Source organism: Neovison vison, chromosome 10 (assembly GCF_020171115.1).
Source record: "Neovison vison isolate M4711 chromosome 10, ASM_NN_V1, whole genome shotgun sequence".
In the NCBI taxonomy this organism is placed as follows: Eukaryota; Metazoa; Chordata; class Mammalia; order Carnivora; family Mustelidae; genus Neogale; species Neogale vison.
This window is the reverse complement of record NC_058100.1, coordinates 72,466,944-72,487,825: the sequence shown is the minus strand read 5'-3', so window position 1 is coordinate 72,487,825 and position 20,882 is coordinate 72,466,944. Positions and strand designations below refer to the sequence as shown.

The window sequence follows — 20,882 nt, the reverse complement described above, 5'->3', positions numbered from 1 at the left end:
ATTATGCCAGCTAGCCCAGAAGCCCCGCTCTGGGTAAGGAGGGGCAGAACAGATTTCACTGAGCCTGGGGAGCTGGGCTGGGAAGAGAAGGCCCAGAGTGGTCACACACTGTTGGCCTCGTTTGTTCGCTCAGCCCTGGGCGTGTAAGTCAAATCCGACAGGGAACTCCCAGGATGCAACTCTGGAACTCCCTGCAGGGGAAGGAGGGACAGAGGGAGGGCACTTTCACTCTGCTCTTTCTCCAGCACCCGCCCTCCTCCTTCCAGCTGTGGATGCTGCTTCCCGGGCTTTGGTAGGAAGCCTTTCCCACTCCTCTATAAAGTACTAAGTATTTTTTTTATGAAGCTACTGGACTTGCCTCAACTACTTCCATCACGGCGTAGCTGCTTTCTGGCTGTTCGAGCTGGTCTGCCCACCTCCACCCTCGCTCCCTTTCCGCCAAGATACTCTTCTGGCTTGAGTCCTTCCCACATCTCAAAGTAGAGCTAATAGGTCTGCCCAAAGCGCGATGGGCAGAGCAGGCCAGACTCTTGGCCTCTGCAGCCAGGCCCACACACACGACTTTTGGGATCACTGATTTGGCATCTTTAGTCAAGCTGGGGCAAGAGTTCAAGGTGATGGCCACAGGGCAGCAGGCTGGAGGAAAGAGACGGAGCTTGGCTATACTTCTATTCTGAAATTGATACACTCCTAAATACAGATATTCTAAAACACACCATACGCTCTAAAGATAGGGAGGGAAATGCCAAAGAAACCAGTTGCCATCTTCCTCTCACATCCCTCCCCAATCCCATATTCGCTCGCCTGGTTCTTTCCTCCCCCCTAACACTAGCATTCTCTAAAGCAGTGGTCTTTAAGTAGGGCGCATACATCTGTCTGCCGGAGTGTGGGAGAAATACCAGAACTTTTTATATTACTTCATCCACTTCCATTTCTTGTCTACCTTACTATGTAAATAATACTAGCATTGGAGGTACTAATAGTAATGCAGTAGTACTGCATTAATAGTATATTAATAGTATAATGCAGTAGTACTGCATTATTCAATTTTTCTCCAGACTGAAGATGTTACTGGAAATTTCAATCTGCCCCATGGAGGAAGAGCCCATCTCTGCACATCCCAGCTTGTGGAAAAAATGGATAATACTTGGTAAAACAAGCCACTGACCCAAGGCTTGGGAACAGGAATGTAAGAGATCTTAGGGTGGCAGGAAGTGTTACCCCAAATTTTGCAGTTCATGAACCAGAATCATAATTTGGGCTGGATTGTCTTAAAACAGATTCTTTCCCTTCCTGCTTTTTATTCCCCAGAGAATCTCAGCTCCCCAAACCTAGTGGCTGCTCAGTGATTCTGTGAGGCAAAGATGCTTGCATCTTTTATCAGGAGCATTTGGTGAGCGGTAGCAATTACCACAGAACGAGGCCAGGCCAGAGCCTCCCCAGACAATCAGATGTACAGGAGTCACCTTCACCTTCCAAGTCCCTTCCCTTGCAGTCCTTTTAGCTTAGGTCCCTGTCCTGGCTGCTTACATCATACCCAGCTCTTCCCCTTCATAGCACCGTGATGGTATTTCTGAAATTGCCTTAGTTTCTGTGTATCCTCTTATCAGCTCGATGGTAGGAGGAACTGTGTCTGTCGTATCCGCCATGGGGTCCCCAGCTCCTGAATATGGCTGAAAGGGAACGAGAAGCCCTCTGGATCCCTGCCACGGCCTCCGCTCTGCAGAGAAGTCGAGGGGTACAGAGGGAAGGTGAAACGGAAGTTCCCACCAACATTCTGCTCGACTAGATCCAAATCCACAGCAATTGTTTTTAGCTTTCTGAAAGAAGCCTATAGGCAATGCTTTATTATTCAGTCAGGGCTTCCCTTGTCTGCCCTTTCTGGTCTGCGCCCAGACCTTCCTCCTGATTGTTGGCCTAGCTCCCCCCTCAGGAGACATCACTCTTCCTCCGAAGAGGGCAAGCAGAGCTGAGGACCAATGTGGAGAAGTTCTACGGAGGAAGAAGGATTCATGCAACTCTTCTGTCTAGACCCAAAGAATCTCAAGAGGAATGTCTCTTCTTCCTACACACAAAGAGAGACTGAGTCTTGGGAAAATGACGTTTTCCTTCTCCCTATGCCCCAGAGATTCCCTTTCCAGAGTCACAAAGCTTTCTCCTGCTCACTGAACCATGGAAAGCCAGTTGGGAGGCCAAAGCCTATCCCTCAGGGGGTGCCATCCAGATACTCTGCTCTTTGGGGGATGGAGAGACTGGTTGGGAAGGGGGTGATGGAGTGGGGCGAGAGAAGATAATAGAAGGAGGGGGATGAAAACATTGGAATGAAGAAAGAAACAGGCCAACTAACCATTGATGCGAAACGCTCAGATTTTCCCTACACGAAGCCCAGGCCACGCAGCTCACTCACTCAGGCCTGCCTCGCTGCTTTTGTCTGACAGAGCCGAGAAGGCGGAGGCCTTTAGTCACTGAGACCCAAGCTTGTATCCTCTTTCATGTCTCTCCCACCCCTTCTGGTTTCCCTAACTTTCCTTCCCTTTTTTGCACACACTCTCAGCCTGGCGTCTTGTTGTTACCGGACGCTGTGGAAGCCGAGCGCCTCCCAGCATCCTCGCGTCTAACCAGTCCTCGGCCCCTGAGGCAACGGCTCTTGCTCCAACTAGCCCCGCATGCTCAAGGCACATAAGCTACTATTACATTAATATTAGCACTGCATCACAATTAGACATTTTATCAGGCCATGAAAGATAAAACAAACTTTTAAATTATCTCTGCTTCATCATAGTCTACCCAGTCATAAGAACTTAGGCGGGTCATTTAAGCCTTTGGGCCTGGGAGGGGGCATAGGGGATGAGTAGCACTAAATCCCCCTCCCCTGCCTCCACAGTTGTGTAAATCTCCAATAATAAAACCACGTCAGTGTCATAAATATTATAAACCCCAAGTTCCATTAGGGCCCTTACTAGCTATGGTATAAAACAATCTGTCAAACCTACACAAAACCCAGCAGAAAATAAAAGGGAAGGGTCATCCTCTAGGAACCTGTCTCCCCAGATGTCACCAGGTTTCCAACTGGCAGAATTCAAGCACCAGGTGAATTTATTCTTATTCTTAGTCCGCAGGGGCCTCCCACGGGTGACAGACCTATGCAAGGCTGTCAGGCACCTCAGTGTGGTCTTCTGTGAACCAGCTGGCTTTTTATAGCATCAGCTCACTGAAGCACCCGGAAAGTGATGCTCTTTTCTCGGCCTGCCCCACTAAATAGCTCAGCATCATCTTTGTCTGGGGACTTCTGTGTCATAGCTCTTCTGTGTCTACTTTTCGATGCCTTTATTCCTCTCACACATGAGGAGGTCACTGTCGGCACTGGGGAGTAAATATTACTCAGGGAAACATTTTTTTCGGACACCTCGCATCCCTAGCTCCAGCAGCAGCCCTCTGACAAGTCTTACACTGCAACAGATCAGGATACAGATTTATGATCTAAGGAAGCAGGGGGATGGCAACAGACAACGGCACCCATGGTAGGGGTCCCGGGGTTCAGACACGGCCAGGGTCCAAAGCAGCAGAGGCACCTGCCATCAGAAGGCATGGCTTTCAACTGTAGGTCTGAACCTAGCACCGGGGAAAGAATCAAAGGGCATTAACTACATCAATGCATCCCAGGTTCCAGCTGATTTGGACACCTGAGTTTCACTTTGTGAAATAGATAGCTCAACACAAGAATCACGAATGGTGTAGGAAGGGAACAAAGGTCCCGCCTAAATTCTGACGGGTGTCCCCAAGCTCCTCCGTCTCTCAGCCAACCTATAATATGAATAGCCTTTATTTAAGGCCAAAACTACTAGAGAAGTGGCAGAATAAAGAAATCTTGCTGACAAGAAGTAATCAGTGCCCAAAGGGCAGTCATTAGAGTCTAGCCAGAAGGCAAAGAGTGAGCGTCGCCAAAGCAGCTAAGCATCCGAACCACATCTCTCCGACATCAAGAGGTGAAAGGAGGAAATGGCCGCCGGCTAAGGGAGCCTTTCCAGAGAAGGTAATACATTGCGCTCCATGGGCACTCACGTTCCGGCAAATGGCTATCAGACACATGGGCTCTGTTTTAATCTGAGACAGCCCATCTATCAAATACCCATTATAAGCTTGAACACTGCACACACATCATATGTATATGTAATCCCAATGATTAATTCCCATAACCGTACGGGCTAAGTGCTAACATCAGTTTCAAAGAAGAAAGAGACTCAGAGAGGCTAAGAAAACTGTTCAGTGATATGAACACTAGTAACTGTAAGCTAAAAAATGATGGAGCTAGAGTTTGAACTCATGAGAGATAGGAAACTGAATTCTAGAAGGAAAGAGAATACGGAGGGCAGCTCTCTCTGATTGCAAAGAAAGCAAGACACGGGCAATGTACAGAAATAGACAGAAACCTCTCTCTCTCTTTAATTCTGAAGAGTCTGAACTCTAAGTCACAAAATTACAGCATTGGCCAGGGGTCAAAATTTCTTAGACTTGGCAAGAAAAATGACGTAGCCTCCAAGAAAGGCTCAGAAATAGCACACGTCAAGAGGTTAAAGGCATCTAAAGGGCAAGATCTTTGCTCTGTCTCGTGCTGCTCAGCCGTGCCCCGCCTCACTGACAGGACCAAGTAGGAACCTGTAAGAGGGAGGCTATAACCACGTCTACATGAGAAAAGAAGGATCCTTTGGTTCTGTCTCCATTTTGAGGAGGCAAAATTTTGTGTTACCATGGCTTATCAGGCAATTGAACTGAGGCAGGAAGCATGAAGCCAGGTTTCCCCTTCTCTTTTAAGAAGAAATTAAAAAGAATGATTGGTAAAGCACACCAGACGGGGTTGAAAAAGTCATCAGTAATTCCCCGACATGACACAAAGTGAATAATCCAAAGATATGGCCGGTGTACCCATATAACCTACAACTTTCCACCCTATTCCTAACTGTTTACGATGGAGAGGAGTCACACTAGGGTAGATGGACTCATCCATTGTTCCCGTGCCCCTTGTCCCCAGTCATACTGTACGATCAGTGTGGAGCAGAACCGTATCTTAAATTCTTTTGTAATCAGAGACCGATCCTGAATCAGAGACTTGATTGTTTGCTGATAAAAGCATCTAACACAAACATCTGTAAAATAGAGACGAACCGTCTCCTTTCTGTACGTTGATACAGAAAAAGAAGAAAAGTTTGATCTTCAGAGAACACCATCTCTAGGAAAGAAATGGCTCTCCACGGCCTCACCCCCCGTCGGTGCTTCAGAGACCACGTTTTTCGCAAAAGACACAGGTACACCAGGCAGGTCTCTCCCTGCCTCCTCCAGGAGCTAAGGAAGCAACGGTTTGGAACACCGGCCACCTTGCTCCGGGTCCCCGCCCCTGGTCCGGCCTTTACCTTCCACGGGGTTGGTTTTCAGTCTACTGCACAGATTCGTCACCCCCCCGTAGTGGACGTTGATCTGGTCGATTCCATCAGAGGAACGCAGCTCCATGAGCTTCCTCAGTTCCATTACTGTGCAGCCAAAGTCCACTTCGTGGCTCTCAACCATCGAGTTGGCCGGCAAGGCATGTTCTGTTGGGTTCGTCATTTTGCCTGCTGTTACCAAGCCCCTCGACCAGAGAAAACGAGGAGTTTCCCTTCAACTGCTCGGGAACTTCCGCCTTTCTGCCTCACTTCTTCTTACTTCTTGCTTCTCGGGGAGCCCAGTGAGGAAATAGATGGGACTAGAGCAGCCTCTAGCCCAGATCTTTTTGTGTGTGTGAAACTTGGCAGCGAGAGGAGGAAGAGGATGGGGGAACGGAGTGGAAGCCGGACCACGTGTCACGATGATTGGTGTCCCCAGGGAGTGACGGAAGTGCTTGTCCAGGGTAGGTAGGTTCCTAGCTTAGACCAACTTGCCCAGATGGAGGTATAAACAGGATGTGCATGTTACCATGGAGGCCACCTTAGCAACAACCAGCAACGGCAGTGGTAGAGAGGCGGCAGGAGGAGGAGGAAGAGGAGGGCTCCCTGGATACTGCTGACAACTGGATCTCTGGAATAAAGATTCAAAGACAGACAAAAACAATTAGAACGGCCACGAGGATCGGCATCTGCGAGGGCAAGAGGGACTCATCCTAGCACAAGGGTTTAGGTGACAGTAGATGCCTGAGCCCAACCGGTGGCCGAGGCCCGGGCTGAGCAGACGGACTCAGGAGAGGCCCGCTCCTCCCTGGGAGGCCCCCGCAGCTTGTGAACCCCCTTGTAGAGAAGTAATTTTAGATACACCCCCGTCCTGCCATCACAGCGCTCTCGAGCCAAGGGACACGGATCCAGCCGTTCCAGAAACGAACAGCTCTCATGCTCTCCCTTGTCTGTCAGTTTGAGGGCCCCGCCATGAAATCCTTTGGTCTGACCTTGCCTCGAACAGGGGAGAAGAGGTCAGAAGAGGAGTCCAGATCAGAGTGACCTGGAGGGTGGCCGGCCAGTCTGCCGCCCGCACACCCTGTACCCAGCATACACAGGTACAAACCAGGAGGGTAACCTCATAGACAATGTCTGTGTCCTCTGGGGCCCCTCAGAATACTTAGCCTCTGGCCAGCCAGAAATACCACGGCCCGCCGCCGCTGCCCTCAATGGGTCAGGAACTGGGTTCGAGTCTTAGGAGTGAAGCCCCACCCCTCCAAAAAGCTTCCCCTCAGTCCGAAAGGGGAGAGTAAAATGAACCAGCAGTCGGCCATATGGGGTGGAGCCTTTTTACATAAAGGGGACAGAAGGACCTTCCAAGGAGCAGGAAGAGAGTTTAAGGGTAAATCTGAGAGTTAAAGTTACTGCGCTGGCAGGGATAAGACAGCAACAGTTCGGCTGGAGCCCAAGGCCACAGCAAGGTCAGCACGAGAGCAGTGTGAGCCTGCAAGTGGGCGAGCACTAGATTATCTCAGACCAGCATTTCTCTCCTCAGAGAGCCGGGGGCTCCCCCTCTGACTCTGGGGAGGGGCCGAGCTACAAGCAAGTGAGGCTATAAAGGGCTGACGGTGGCAAGGCTCATCCCCACATTGTTCTTACTTCAGAGAGCAGCTCCTGCCTGTCACATGGGACCCACGGTCACACATCAGCCACTTGTTTATTTGAGAGAGAGAGAGAGAGCAGAGGAGGGGCAAAGGGAGAGAGAATCTTTAGCAGACCCTGTACTCAGCGTGGAGCCCGATGTGGGGCTTGATCCCATGACCCTGAGACCATGACCCGAGCCGCAATCCGAGTTAGACGTCTAATTGATTGAGCCACCCTGGCGCCCCCACATCATTTAAATGTGAAGAGGCTCAAAAAAGGGGTATTCCCCCCCCTTTTTAAAAAAGATTTTATCCATTTATTTGTCAGAGAGAGAGCGAGGGTGTAAGCATGGGGAGCGGCAAGCAGAGGGAGAGACAGATTCCTTGCCGAACAGGGAGCCTGATATAGGACTCGATCCCAGGACCCTAGGATTATGACCTGAGCTGAAGGCAGATGCATACCCAACGGGGCCACCCAGGCATCCCAAAGGGGCTCTTTCTAAATGTAGCACCAGAACCCACTGACTTGAGTTCAGTTACCAGGGGGTGCCAAGGAGCTCTGGACAGCCCCTCTCTAAACACACAGATGACATCCTCCCTGCCAGAAGGTGAATGGAGAAGCACAAGAACCATGAGATAAAGGCTTGCCCCTTTTACCAGTTACTTTTCCAAAAATCACATGTGGCCAAAGCTGCGGCTGATTTCCATGAATCCTGTTCCCGGCAGGTCCCAGGGGATGGAGTTGGCTATACTCCTGCTTCCCCCCTTAGTGTACCCTTTGCTTCTTCCTTTTCCCACAGATTTTTAGAGCGACTCTGGCCGACAGAGGGCTAAGCAGGCAGGGTTTTGTTTCGTTGTTGCTATTGTTTTCCAAATATCATACTGCCTTTCTTTTTCTTCCTTCTGCCTTTCTTTTTAGATGTCCAGCAGCCTGGGGAGCAGAGGTCCGGGAGGAACGTGAGGCAGTGCGTCAGATTCCCATCATCCCGCTGGCCCAAGGATTCCAGGGGTACCACAGAATGTCCCTCCAGTTCGGCCTCCCGCCTAAGCCTGGAAGCAGTGGGAAGGGCTCTAGCCGTAAGAAACCCATCTTGACCCTTAAGTAGAGCTCCTTAACCTTTCAAGAGGATGTTGAGAACCAAACTGATGGAGTGCTAAACCGGAAATCAGATTTTACTTTTTTTCTGTTTATTTGTTTTCTATGTTCCTTGAGAGCAAAGGTTGCACTGGTCTCGTCCAGGGCTTCATCCCCAGTGCATGAAGACAGCCCGCTCACAGTAGGCATCCAGTTAATCTGACGTTGTTAAATAATTGGTAGCAGATTCTAAACCAGATTTACCATCTTCCCAGGTATCCTCTGGGCAAGTCTCTTGTCCTTCTTAGGGCTCAGTTCCTCCCGCCTTTACCTGGGGGTGAGGGGGGAATGAGCCCTACCTCTTCATGCCATCCTCAGAAAGTGATCAAGGACAGCAATGAGAGCTAGAACTAGTGCCTGGAAGGCTTAGATGAAAGATGCCCAGCGTCCGGTATGTCTGCTCTCAAGTGCTGGGAGAAGGCTTACTTTGATCCTAATGAACTTCTGGGATCTAGCCCTTTAAGCATAAGGCCAATAAGTTCCTTGTGCCCCTCCATCTTTCCTTGCCGGAGGGAACTCCCAACCCTCAAAAAGAATGGAAAATTCCAAGCAGCTTCATCAGCAATAACCATTAGCTAGGGTATAACCACTGGCAATACCACTAGGCCAGGCAGCCTTAGATTTCTAGAAAGGGCCAAGTCTGAGTTAGAATTCCTTACTTTGACCCTCTCTTCAAGATATCAAAGAGGAGACATTTTTCACTCACTTGGGCAACCAGTGAGAAGAGGACACTTCAGACACGAACATATGGGGCGTGTGATTTGTGGGAACAAGGTTTGTTGCTTCAGGTTAGCTCTAGAAACACGCACAGAGGAAGGGCAAGCACTAGAGTCAAGGAAGGTGGTGTCAGCTGGGGCCCTGGTTTAAGGTGGGATCTCTAGGAAAGTTCTTCTGGAATTGGGAGGCATTGCGGGGACCCATGCTTCTCCCTGAGCTCTTAGAATGTGAGCTCTCTGCAACTGCCGAGCCTGCCTGGCCCCTGTCCTTATTAGGCAACTGGCAAAGAATCATCTGTAAGCGCTCACCCCGCCTCAGCCTCGGCCTCGGCCTCAGACTCAGCGCTCAGACGCCTGGGAGGTACCACCTCTCATCAGGTCAGAATTAGTCATTTAGCTTGGGGCGTTCTGGGTAAGGTATGTTCTCACTCGCGGTTTCTAGCATTGTGCCTGCTTAAAGGTTGATAGCATGGGAGAGCAAACCCTCTCCCATCGCCTCCTTCAGGGGCAAGTGATCGTATTACTTTACATGATCACTGAATCATCTCAATGTCTGTCTTCCTAAAGTCCTATAACATCTGTTCTACCATTGGGATGACCTGTGAAAGTGCGGTCATGTATCAGTTCTAGGGAGACAGCTAGGAGCTCCCCGCTCCCGCCACTCCCTTACAGATGAGGACACTGAAGTCCAAAAAAATAAATAAGTGATTTAGTCTTTGGCAAGTCAGCATCCTTGGCTGCCTGGCGCTCTTTTTGTGACACCTTACTCCTTCCCTCCTCACTTTCAGACAAACATCTAAGAGGTCCTTTAAAATGCAGCATCTCTGGAGTACAGAAAACATCCATTTCCACTTAGAGGAAATGCGGCCTCTTCCTCCTCTTTCTCGTACAGAATCAACTACATTTACGTTACAGGGGCCTCCCATACCCATACCACCTGAGAAGCAAACTGCCCCCCACTTCCTGGAAAGTGATAAGCCTCAGGCCTCCTGGGCTTACTCTAGAGCTCCAAAACGGAGCTGCCAGAGACAAGAACCGCATGCTCTGAGCCACCAAACCATAAACAATAGTCAGACACTCTGTTTCCTCCAATTTTGTCCAAGGAATCCCTTATTCTTGGAAGCTTTCCCAGCGCTAAGGAAGAGGTACAGCCCCAGACTATGAGGAGAAAGGGTAGCTCCGGGTAGGGGACAGAGTGGGGTCTTTTGAGGGTCCAAAAGGAAGCCACCGCCCCACCCCCCAATCTCCTCTGCCAAAGGCTCCTATTGAATCTGGCCCGATGCATGGGAAATGAAGTATGAATGGAAATGGGAGAAAGGAAACAGGAGGGGCCAGGAGCTGGGGAATCAGGCTGGCTCCGCTCTGCAGCTGGACCTGCCTGGAATAGTTAAAGGCGGCCCTCAACACTGGCCTCCAGGCTGCAAGGAGGGAAGACTTCTTGTGGGCTGGGGCAGGGAGGGGAGGGGAGGCCAGTCCCACCTTAGATAGCACCAAACTGAAATATGAAACCTATGCCAGCACCCCCCTCCCATACCCTGTTCCCTTCTCTCTGATCCGGAGGCTCCCTTTCCCAAGTGAGGCTCTGTTTTCCTCCCTATTTGCAGGAACAGGGAGGCAATGGGGTCAGGGGTTGGACAGGAGGGAAATAACAGTACTGGAGCACCTACAACGAGCCGGGCACCTTATGTGGGAACGGGAGAGGTCAGAGGCGCGGGCGTGTGCGTGTGTGTTATATGGGGCCTGGCAGAGCTGCCGACACAGAGTGGCTGGTCTGTGCACAGCAGCTCTTACCATCACTGCGCATACTGTTTCTTGAATCCTCACCCGCAGCCCCGCAGGGAGGGCGCTGCCGTTTTGTGGCAGGGAAACAGAGCTTCAGAAAGCCAGGGTTAGTGCCCCAGGCTGAATCCAAGCCACCCTGCCCCAAGGACAAGGACCATCTTGTGACACAAAAGAAAAAAAAAAGCAATGGCTTTACCTCGGAAAGCCTGCTGAGAAGGTCCACATAAAACTTTCCATGCCTTGCCCAAGAGCCAGCCTTAAAGGCTCTCAAACAGGGAAGGGGACCACCTTCTCAGTGGTGATTGGAGACACGGAGACCCTGCGCTAGCCTCTCTCTCTCCTCTCTCCAGCAGGGGCATTGCCTGGGCCACCGCCTCCCGTTTCCAAAGCATTACTTTGCCCTTGGGGCCCTCCCAGGCTTCTGAGAGGGCCATGTCCTGTCAAGAAATCCGGCAAGCGCTTGACCACAGCAGGCTGCCTGGCGTGGAGCTTTCCTGGCCGGCCCTTCTCTCTGAAGGTCTAAACCCCACACACAGGCTTCTCTGCTCCCTTCTCTTTTCAGGCCCCTCATTTCCATGACTCTAGTTCTTGCCATTCAGGTCTGGCAGCCCATCCCCAGCACGGTCCCAGGCTCTTCCTTCCCTCCCCAGGCCTGCCCTGCCCTGTGGCTCCTCCAATGCCTGCTGCCCTGCAGAAGCATATCTGAGCACACGTCCTCCTTCAGTCTTCGGAGAACCTTTGGAGGCATGGGGGAAGAAGGTCAGAGGCAGAGAACATAGGCTAAAGTCTGGGTGGTGGGCATCACCCCCATCAGAATGCTCAAGAACCATGTCCATGCCAAGAAGCCAAGTGAGGGCCAGGGCATCAAAACCAGCCTTCCGTACTGACCACAGGATGGCAAGATGTGGCCTGTGGTCTAGGCCCTACAACCCCATGCTAGTTCTCAGCCAGTTCCTAGGACCTGGGTTCTAGAGGATTCTCCCTTCCTGAAGAGAGAACCTCACCTTCTGGTTAGAAGGCAGCACCCACGAGGCTGGCTCACTGACCCCTCTCCTCCCCGTTTGCCATGCTGAGCAAGCCTTCAGTCCCACGGCAGAAATGGAGTGCGAGAATCAAAGCCATCTTTCTGGAGAAAAAGGGTCACCGTCCACCCCTGAGCCTTAAGGGATCCAGCATTCTTCCTTCTTCTCCAGAGTCAGCTGGTACTTCTAAGGCAAAACTATGTCCATGCACACTCTGGCCTCATCCTGTACTCCAGGGCGCATCTTCCAAAAAAACGATCATGCAAGTTCAGCCGGGGGGCGTGTGTAAGGGTGTTCACTAGAACGTTACTGCTGGTCACGGCAACCTGAGATTGCCCGTCCAGGCATGGGCGGGCAGAATCTGTGCACTAGATAACAGCGGCTATTAGGCAAGAGTTAGAAACACAGATCAGATGTACACACGGTGATGCCGGTGATCTCAGAAACAGCTCTGGGGTGGGGCAGGGCACTTTGATGGCGTCTATGCAAATTAAAAACACACACTCTAAAAGGATGCTATCCATTTTAAGGGATGTATTTAAACAAAAAGATACATATGAGGCCATGAGAATGCTGCTCATGGGCGGAGAAGGGGACAGATGTAGGATGTGGGGTAATAGTGAGCGTGCAGAGGGCCTCGCGTGGCCCAGTGATAAGAGAGGCCATGAACCAATGGTATGGTCATCCTCCTACTCTGCACTTGAGATCTGAACAAATAAAAACAAAACCTACCATGATCCTGAAAACTTGCAATCCTAGAACGGCTGTACTGTCAAAAATATGCCATGGCGAAGAGGACCGAACTTAACGGCTTCAAGGGGCAGGGAGAGGGAGGGCTCATCGAAAGCTCAAACTCTCTCTACACAGTGATACCAAGAATTGACCCGAGGTTGGTAGCCTGTCCCTGATCATCTGGCTTGCTGAGATTCAGCTCCCGTCAGAGACCCAGAAACCATCGAGATGAAGACAGGAAGCTTTAAGGCATGGGTCGGGGCGCTAGAGCAGAATGTGCCTGAGAGGGCAGTGTCCCCCTCTAGCTTTATCCTAAAATAGCATCAATCCATCAAGATGAAAAAGGGCAGCCCTTCAGGCCCAGAGCCATGGGGAATGTGCCTTCTTCCACAGAATCTGAGTCAATTTGGCTTGGGTCACTCCTGTGACCCCAGGGGTGCAGGGAAATGTTCACAGAAAGCTAGAGCTTAATGTGCAGGATGGAACCGTAACAATGACCATTTCCTTCAGCTGCTTAAGGAGGACAAGAGCCCATTTCAGGAGGGAGGGACAGGGCCTCGCGGAAGGTCTGCTATCTAATGAAAAGGGCGCCGACACCCTCTCCCAGTCCCTCCCACCTGTTCACGGGAGATGCTCGGGATACAGGTTTGCAAGGCTGTCTGCTTCTCACACCCAGGTGGGGAGCAGCTCCTCAGAACTGGGACGGGACACAGACCTTGGGCAGTGACATGCAAATGTCCATTATGTAGGTTCTCTTGGACAATATACGTGGCCTTTCTTGGGGCTGCTTTCTGTGGTTTTTCCACATTTTGGTTCCAAGGGAACAAAGGGGCTTTTTAGCAGCGGGATTGGATCTTGGGTTATTTTTAGAAACAAATTTCAGCAGAGTCATGCCAGGCTGGTGGAAAGGAAGAGGAGGGTCGATCTCCCTTGGCTCTTGGAGCAGGATCTCGTAGCTCCTAGTCTCAGGTGCTGGTGGAGTCCTCGGGGCAGTGGGGGAGAGGTGGGAGCCCCTGGCCTGGACTGAGAAGGCACAGCTCATCCCCCAGGAGGGGGTGCTGCGGGCCGCGGCTCTGCCCCCAGAGCTCAGCAGCCGAGGAAGCCAAGGACTATTTCTGAGTGACCCAGATGGCCGTCAGGGTACCGCACACTGGACTTTATGCCTGGGGGACAGGCCCATCACACCCCTCCCTTCCATGACAGTCTCCCCTGTACAGAGCACAGAGAACCTCCACCCTGCCCCCAGGCCTCCTCTCAGCCCACCCATTTCCTGCAAGTCCCAGGCAGAAGAGCAAGGACTCCACTTGGAGAAGATTGTGGGCATCAGGAAAGGGGCCTGCCCTGGCAGCCGGCCTCAGAGCCATGGTTGTGGAGCTCAGGTGAGCATCAGAACCTCTGGGAGGGCTGAGTACAACCTATGCGTGGGCCCTGCTGCTGCCACCAGACTTTCTGATTTGGTGGTGTGAGAGCAGGCCTGGGAATACGCATTTCTAACACGCTCCCTAACAAGGGTGCTGTCGTGCCCGCCTGGGGCCCACAGCAGAGGACACGGCAGAGGAGACAGAGCATCTCTGCAACACCACCTCCCATAACACCAGGGGAGTGCCCTTCGCAGGTGTCCAAGGGGGGCCTGGTTCGGATGGGGTTCTCGGACCTAGGCTGATGGTAGAGGCCCGGGAGGAGATCTTGTCACAAACCCCCTCCTGCTCTTCCTTCTCCCAGAGCATCAGTCTCTCCTTCCAGTCATCTCAGGGCTCCCCCTTTCCCAGACAGACCACGATCCTCCCTTGGAAAGCCCCTCTCCTGTGAGTCCTTGAGAAAATGGGACTCCAGAGGACCTCCAGGGACTTGGAACAGGAGATAAGGCTTATCGGGAAAGTCAAAACAAGCTACGCCGTGAGCTTCAGAGAACACCCAGGACTCTCCTAGGTTCAGGTGGAGCTGAGCCCCCCTGCACCCCTGTTTCCTACAGCAGGAGATGGGAGACAGAGTGGGCCGCATGCAGGTGATGGGAAACATGGAAACCCAAGACGCCCAACACTCGCTTTGGGCTCCCCCAGTGTTCCCGCCGCTGGCCCATCTGGACCCCAGGCTGCCCTCCCCGCCACCCCCCTACCCCTAGGGTGGGGCGGGTGCGGGCGGCTGCCCACAGCTCTGAGGCCCAGGCTGGGGGTGCGGCTGGGGGAGAAGCAGCTGTTTCCCTGTCGGGGTGACAGGCTGCTATAAACACGCGCTCCAGGTTGCTATGGCAAAGCGAGTGTGCAGCCTGGCTACGGTGAAGCTATTTATGTGCCTGTAATGGCAGAGTGGTCTGTTTTTTATTATTTTACTTTTAAAGCTTTCCTTTCCCAACCCCCCTAATACAGCTTAAAAAAAAAAAGAACCACTGAAACTTTCTCAGGAACCAAAAGAGGGTAGCTGGGGAACAGACAGAGTTTAGGACTTGGTCCTGGAAAGGGAAAGCTGATGTAGAGAATATGATCCATTTCTTTCAGGCAGGGAACCTGCGTCTTCTTGTTCCTACCAGCCTATGCCTCACCTCCTCAAGGAGGAAGGCCAAACTCCGTGCCCCTTCTCCTCTGTGCCACTTACGATATGAAAAGGAGACATAGCCCCTCTGTCTTCTACCTTCCTGTCAAAGGCAAGCTCCAGCCAGCAGCTTTCCTCACACCCCCCTCTTGCCGCCCTCCAACCCCCACCATCAGCCCCCATTGGCTACCAATGTCATCAGGGTGCTTTCCACCAGGAGTCTGGGGGAGAGAGCCCCAGAGCACCCCCATGTCTGGAGGTCTGCCGGGACTGACCTCTAGAGGTGCCTCGGCAGGGACACGTGTTTCTCCACTTACACAGAGAACTTCCATCCAATGCTCACCCTTCAGGGAGCTCTGGGGTGAAGGGGTGTCCTGCACAAGACAGGAGGTTTGAGTCAGGGTGGCGAGGACCCCTAGCTGGTGCCACAGAGTTGGCACTCAAGGTTCGGAGCTGAAGGAGGACCACAAGTGAGACTGATTCCTCCTCAGACACACACACACACACACACACGAGGAACCAGGCACATGGGAAAGGTTTTGGGCAGAGAAGGAAGGGAGTGATCAGAGAGTAGCCATGGGCTGGGGGCACTGTGGCCTTCTGCCCTCTCCACTTGTCCAACCCAAAAGAAAGTAACAAATAAAAAAGAAATGGGCTGTGGGTCATAGGCAGCTCAAGAAGGGCAAGAGAGTGGAGGGAACTAATCCATGTGGTAATCACATGCACACACTCGCACACACATACCCCTAAGCCAAGAATGTGTACCCACTTGGTCAAACATGCTGTAGGCTGACCATCACTAAATGATTTAGAGAGAATCACCTTCCAGAAACAGCGAGTGGGAACACAAAAGATGCCACAGATTTTATCATCCCTCCTTCTCCCCCTTATTCCAGCTCCTTTTCGATTTGGTATATCCTTCAGAGGAGAAAAAAACACAAACAACCCTACTGCTGATGGGCATGTTAATCAGATAAAGTTAGGGCGGTATTAAGAAGAGAAAATCCCACAAACTGTTCCAATTCCTTCCATCTCAGATTATAACTGAGTGTTTCCAGATGCCACTGTAACTCTGAAAGGATATTGAGGAAAACAACTCCATGAGGAGGAGGAGAGAGGGGAGAGGACAGGAGAAGGGAGAAGCATGCTCGGCTGCCCCAGGAGAGGTCAAAGTCCTAACTGACAGCCCTGGTTAGCTGACCAAGTCTTGCTGGGAAAATCAGAACTTGGAACAGAAATCAGTCATGGCAGCACCTTGGGGTCAAAAGAGCAGAGCAGTCACGGTTTTTAAGCCTGTCAAACCAACTGTCATCAACGTCCCATTGTTCCTGTAGGGTAAGAAGGGAGGCGGGAGGAAGGGAGGAAAGGGTCCAGTATGGGGCACTGTCCCGGAGAGTTGAGAGGAGGGTAATGGTGTCCCAGAGATCCCAGTGGTTCTATTCCTAAATCTCAGGGTATGAATTCAAGCTGAGTTGCCATTACTTAGGGATACCTAAGAAGACAAAGAGAAGCAGACACGTCTCAGAACCCCCAAGGTAGAGGAAGCTTCCAAATATCACGGGGCTAGAAAGAACATCTATTCAAAAAAGCCCAGATCCGTGGTGACAGACACAGAGCCCATTGTTGAGAGACACAGAGGGCCAGGGAAGCGGTGGCTCAGCTCCAGCCGGTCATTGTTGATGGAAGAGGCGAGAAAGTGGAGAGTTCTGTGTCTTACTCTTCCAAATGAGCAAAAAGGTGGTCTCACCTCTCCATCCCAGCCCCCGTGCCAGTGCCTGACCTCACACGGACTTAATGAGCAAACCAAGCTTCTCTGCTCCAGTTCGCTTCCATTTCCCAGCGAACGAGAAGTGTGGAAGTCCCAGAAGGGGACCCAAACTCCAGAGAGAATCGGTTACCTGTGAGTTCCAAGAACTACTCCTTCCCCACTCGCCCCACTCTCCCTCCTCCCTCTTGGGATCCCAAGAGACGGCTGGATTGGCGCCTCTCTCGTTCTCCAGGACACAGTCCCAGGGATCTCTGGGTGCAGACAGAGGCAGACCACCCATCGTTGCAGAAATCACCCACTCTCAGGAGAAAGGCAGAGGTAAACATAAAGAACTGAAGTTCTCCCAACACGCATTCGATTCTCGACTCCCACACACAGCATTTGAAGCACCACTGCACAACCTCCAAGGAAAAGCCTGGGAGAAGGATGGTGACGGTGGAAGCAGGGACGCCTGTAGGAAGTGGCAAAAAAGGGTTCTTTCTGGATTATTTCTGAAGCACTGTGCTGCCAGAAATCATTGGAAAAATACCTAGCACCAAACTCTTTCGATCTCCTCATTTTTCTCCCTATTCCTCAGTTCCAAGCTTCTCACTTTATTTTTTTATATGTACATATATCACTTTCCTCCTCTCTCGCCCTCTCCCAGTCTACCAGTCTCCCTCCTTCCTTCTCTCCCTCCCTCTCTCTCTCTCCCACCCAGCTCCCCCCACCCTGTCTATCTCAATCTCAAAATCTCTCATTCTCTTTCCGACATCTTCAGCAGCAGCCCAGTTGGATGGAATTCCATTCTCCTTATGTAGTAGTTTCTGGAACCGATCAACCCTGCCCGGCGCACATTGGCACGAGGAGTGGAAGGGGCATGGGCATACTGAGAAGCAGGTGGGCTATCACCGTGAGCATTAACACAGCATGAATCCATGCCCCTGGGGTCATGGATGATGGACCAAGGACACATGGCGTGAAGTCTGTGAGACTACCTGCATCCATCCCTACCCCCCCCAAGCCTTCTGGAGCTTGCTTGGCTAAGCCAAAGGCTTGCATCTAACTGTGCTTGAAGTACAGGCAAGTAAGTGGCTACCACCAAGGTCCCAGAAGTGGGGAGCCCTAACGAGATGGGGGACGAGGAAGGATACGGGACCACTGCATGGATTATAAACTAAAATCGGGATTGAGTATGCTCGGCCAGGTTCTCAACCTGGCATAAAGAAGGGGCCTGATGGAGGAAGGGGCTGGGAGCCTCGACAGACTGAAAGGCACCAGGGGGCACATTCTGACTCTGGCTCCTCTCAACGCGTCCACAGAGGTGGAAAAGTCAAGAACTGAACGGAATAAGCTGGTCCTGCCCCACCACAAGCTGCAAGATAATTCCAGTCTCCCACTTAATTTTCACTCGAGCCTGTAACACATGCGTGGGGAACAGACAGATGGCGGCTGGATCCAGCTCCCAGGAAAGACAGGGCCGCCTTCTGTCCCAGCACTGTGTGAGGATTCGAGGATTCACGGACCACGACCCAGCCGAACCAGACCTCTGCAGGGGTCTTTTGGTATCAGCCTAATGCTGGCTTCTGCAAAAGTCTGTGGGGGCACTCTTTCCCCATGTCCCCGGGCTCACATGCTCTGGCCAGCTGTTCCAAATCAGTAAGCTCTCCATCACCGGAGAACAATCCTCTTCGGTTGCGGGGGAGGGGTCAGTGCTCTCCCTTCAGGGTCTCAGCCGCTGAACCCTCCCTCTGCCAGTAGCCAAGTCCAAGGAGAAGCTGAGGACACGCAGCCGCTCTCCCTGCCCCACCCCCCTCCTCCAGGCAGCGCAAGAAAGAGGACTCCTCTATGGGGGAAGTCCCAGAGCAGCGAGGCCTGGAAACTTTGCCGTCTAAGGCTGTGGAATTCTCCTACTGGGCTCCTGCAGTTAATCACTGTGGCTCCCTGGATGCCCGATTTGGGCTTTAAAAGGTAGCACCAGAGCAAGAAGGACAAACATGTTGAGGAGAAGAAAAAGAAAAAAAAAAAAAAACAACAGTTGGTGGAAGCGAATAGATGGCTGCCCCCAGCGCCTGTCTTCTAATGGAATACATGTGAGGAGGGCAGGAGAAGAAAAGAGCAGAAGAAAAAGAAGCACAGACCACACTCCAGAATGTTCTTCAGGGCTCCCAGCTAACGTCGCCTGTGTTCATACTCCAGACCCTACAGAATACGTCGCTGCCACTGCTGACCTGCTTGTGAAAAGACCTGAAAAGACCGTCTAGGGGCTGGTTTGTTGGAAACTTTCTCCCGTTAGCAGGTCTGAAAGATCAGAGGCTCTTGTCCCCCTTTGGAAAAAGGAGCCAGAGAGCCCACAGCTGCGAGTGCGAGGCTTTGGGACATTAACTTCCAATATGGCGGAAATGGTCTCTGAGGCCAGGTTGCCATGGTTTCCAAGAGAACAAACAGAGGTTTGGATCTAAAGAGGGCTACAAGGGTGAACTGCCTTTTCTTCCTGTGGGAATAGTTTCAAGAGCCAAGACAAGAGGGGGATATGGTAAAATGCTGAGGTTACAGAAGGTTCTAGGGGAAAGAAAACGGACAGCCTTGACAGCTCCCATTCTTCCCGGGAAGGCTAGGGTGGAAGGCCCCATTAACAGAACAACAAGGTACTTACTTCTCAGGGACTGAGAAAAAACCTAGGAAGTAAATAGGAAGACAAGCAACCACGCTCTCAAAAAAGGCCCAGCCAACCAAACCTAGGAGGCAGGGCTGAGCTGCTTTGGGAAAGGCAAGGACCTCCAAAGACTGAGTTTTTCTTGCAAGCAGGCCAGGGAGATGACTATCCCCAGAAGTGTGTGTAGAGGTGCTGATCCCCAGAACTGAAGCCCATCCCACTGCCCACCCTTAATGCCCCACCTTCCCAGGCCCCCCCTCAGGACTCTTTCACTCTCTTTCCAAAGGAGCCAGATGGGACAGAACCCTGGCTGGTGCCAAAAATGCTACTATGTCCTCCTAGCAGAAGCTGTCTGGGCAACAGGGCCACCTGACCCAGGACTGCCCTTTCAGACTCACGGGCAGTGATCTACATCATAGGAGAACCCCTTGGCAGTCTCCTCCAGAGCTGGTGCCAGCTCAGCTCACACAGGGGAGACGGGAAGGACTTAGAGCTGCTCTGGACTCTGCCACACCCGGATGCAGCGACTACGGCAGCTCCGCAGGTGAGGGACCACGCATGCTCTGCTGCCCTCTCCAAGCCGAGCAGGGCCCGGCGTCGACTGACTACATGCTAGGGCCAGACCTAGTCCCAGTTTCATCCCTGGCAACTGCACTAGCCAGAAAGTTCCTGGCCTTTTCGGGGATCAGATCCTCTGCTTTTCCTACCCACTATATCAGACATCTCACGGAATTCCAGAATCACAGTCATGAAGGGAACTTCAAGGAAAATATAATACAATTCCCCTTGTTTTACAGAGAAGCACCGACAAGTCCAACACAGTGCTGGGCATTGGGACAAAAAGGCTACGTAATCTACCGGAAAAGCAGAATATAGGCAGAGGCCGAGGAGGCAAAGAAATCCGTGATCGGGTGTCAAATGAAGGGTGCAGATCTCTCCTCTACCTGCTCCCCCGTGTGTGTCCAACACCCCCAGACTCTGCCCCACAGGATGGCTCGCAGCCATCCATCTGCTGCTGGGGAGATTTCTTAGGGCTTTCCAGCCGTGCAGAGTGTGCCCTGAACATGGGTACCAGGGAAGGAGGTGGTTGGGAGTGAAGGACAGGTCACCGGACAGGTCATGTGCCCATGGGCTGTAGTCATCTGAAGGGGCATCTTTCGAACATCTCTACAGAGGTGCCTTAGGCTCGTAGCTGCTCTTAGCTGTCAACCTGGTGTGTGGCCTTGGGTCCCTAGCCCTAAGAAATATCTAAGGAAGAAAACCGGAAGTGCATCCAGTTTGACCAGGGGACGCACCGGAAGGGATGATGTGCCACGGCAACCAGCGCCATGGCCCCGGTCCCTCTGGAAGCTCTGCCTACAGGCCTCAGTGGCCCATCGTTGGCCAGACTCCTGCCCCTCTCAGCTCACGGGCTTCCCCATACCAGTTCTTCCCAAGCCATTGGGCTTGCCTTTCCCACCCCCCGCTCACCTTCCTCCAAATCCATTCTTCCCGGCCCTTAGAATCCTCAGCTGAAAACCA

General features: G+C 52.1%; 1 protein-coding gene across 6 annotated transcripts in view; it reads right to left on the bottom strand.

Annotated features, from left to right (window-relative positions):
* ATP2B4 (ATPase plasma membrane Ca2+ transporting 4) overlaps positions 1-20,882 on the bottom strand; it is a 95,894-nt gene that overhangs the window by 45,797 nt on the left and 29,215 nt on the right. For all 6 annotated transcript variants that reach the window (XM_044267655.1, XM_044267650.1, XM_044267652.1 and 3 more), the window contains exon 2: positions 5,409-6,048. In XM_044267655.1, the coding sequence (XP_044123590.1) occupies positions 5,409-5,601 (193 nt within the window). In that variant the 5' untranslated portion in view covers positions 5,602-6,048. The remainder of the gene's footprint in view (positions 1-5,408; positions 6,049-20,882) is intronic.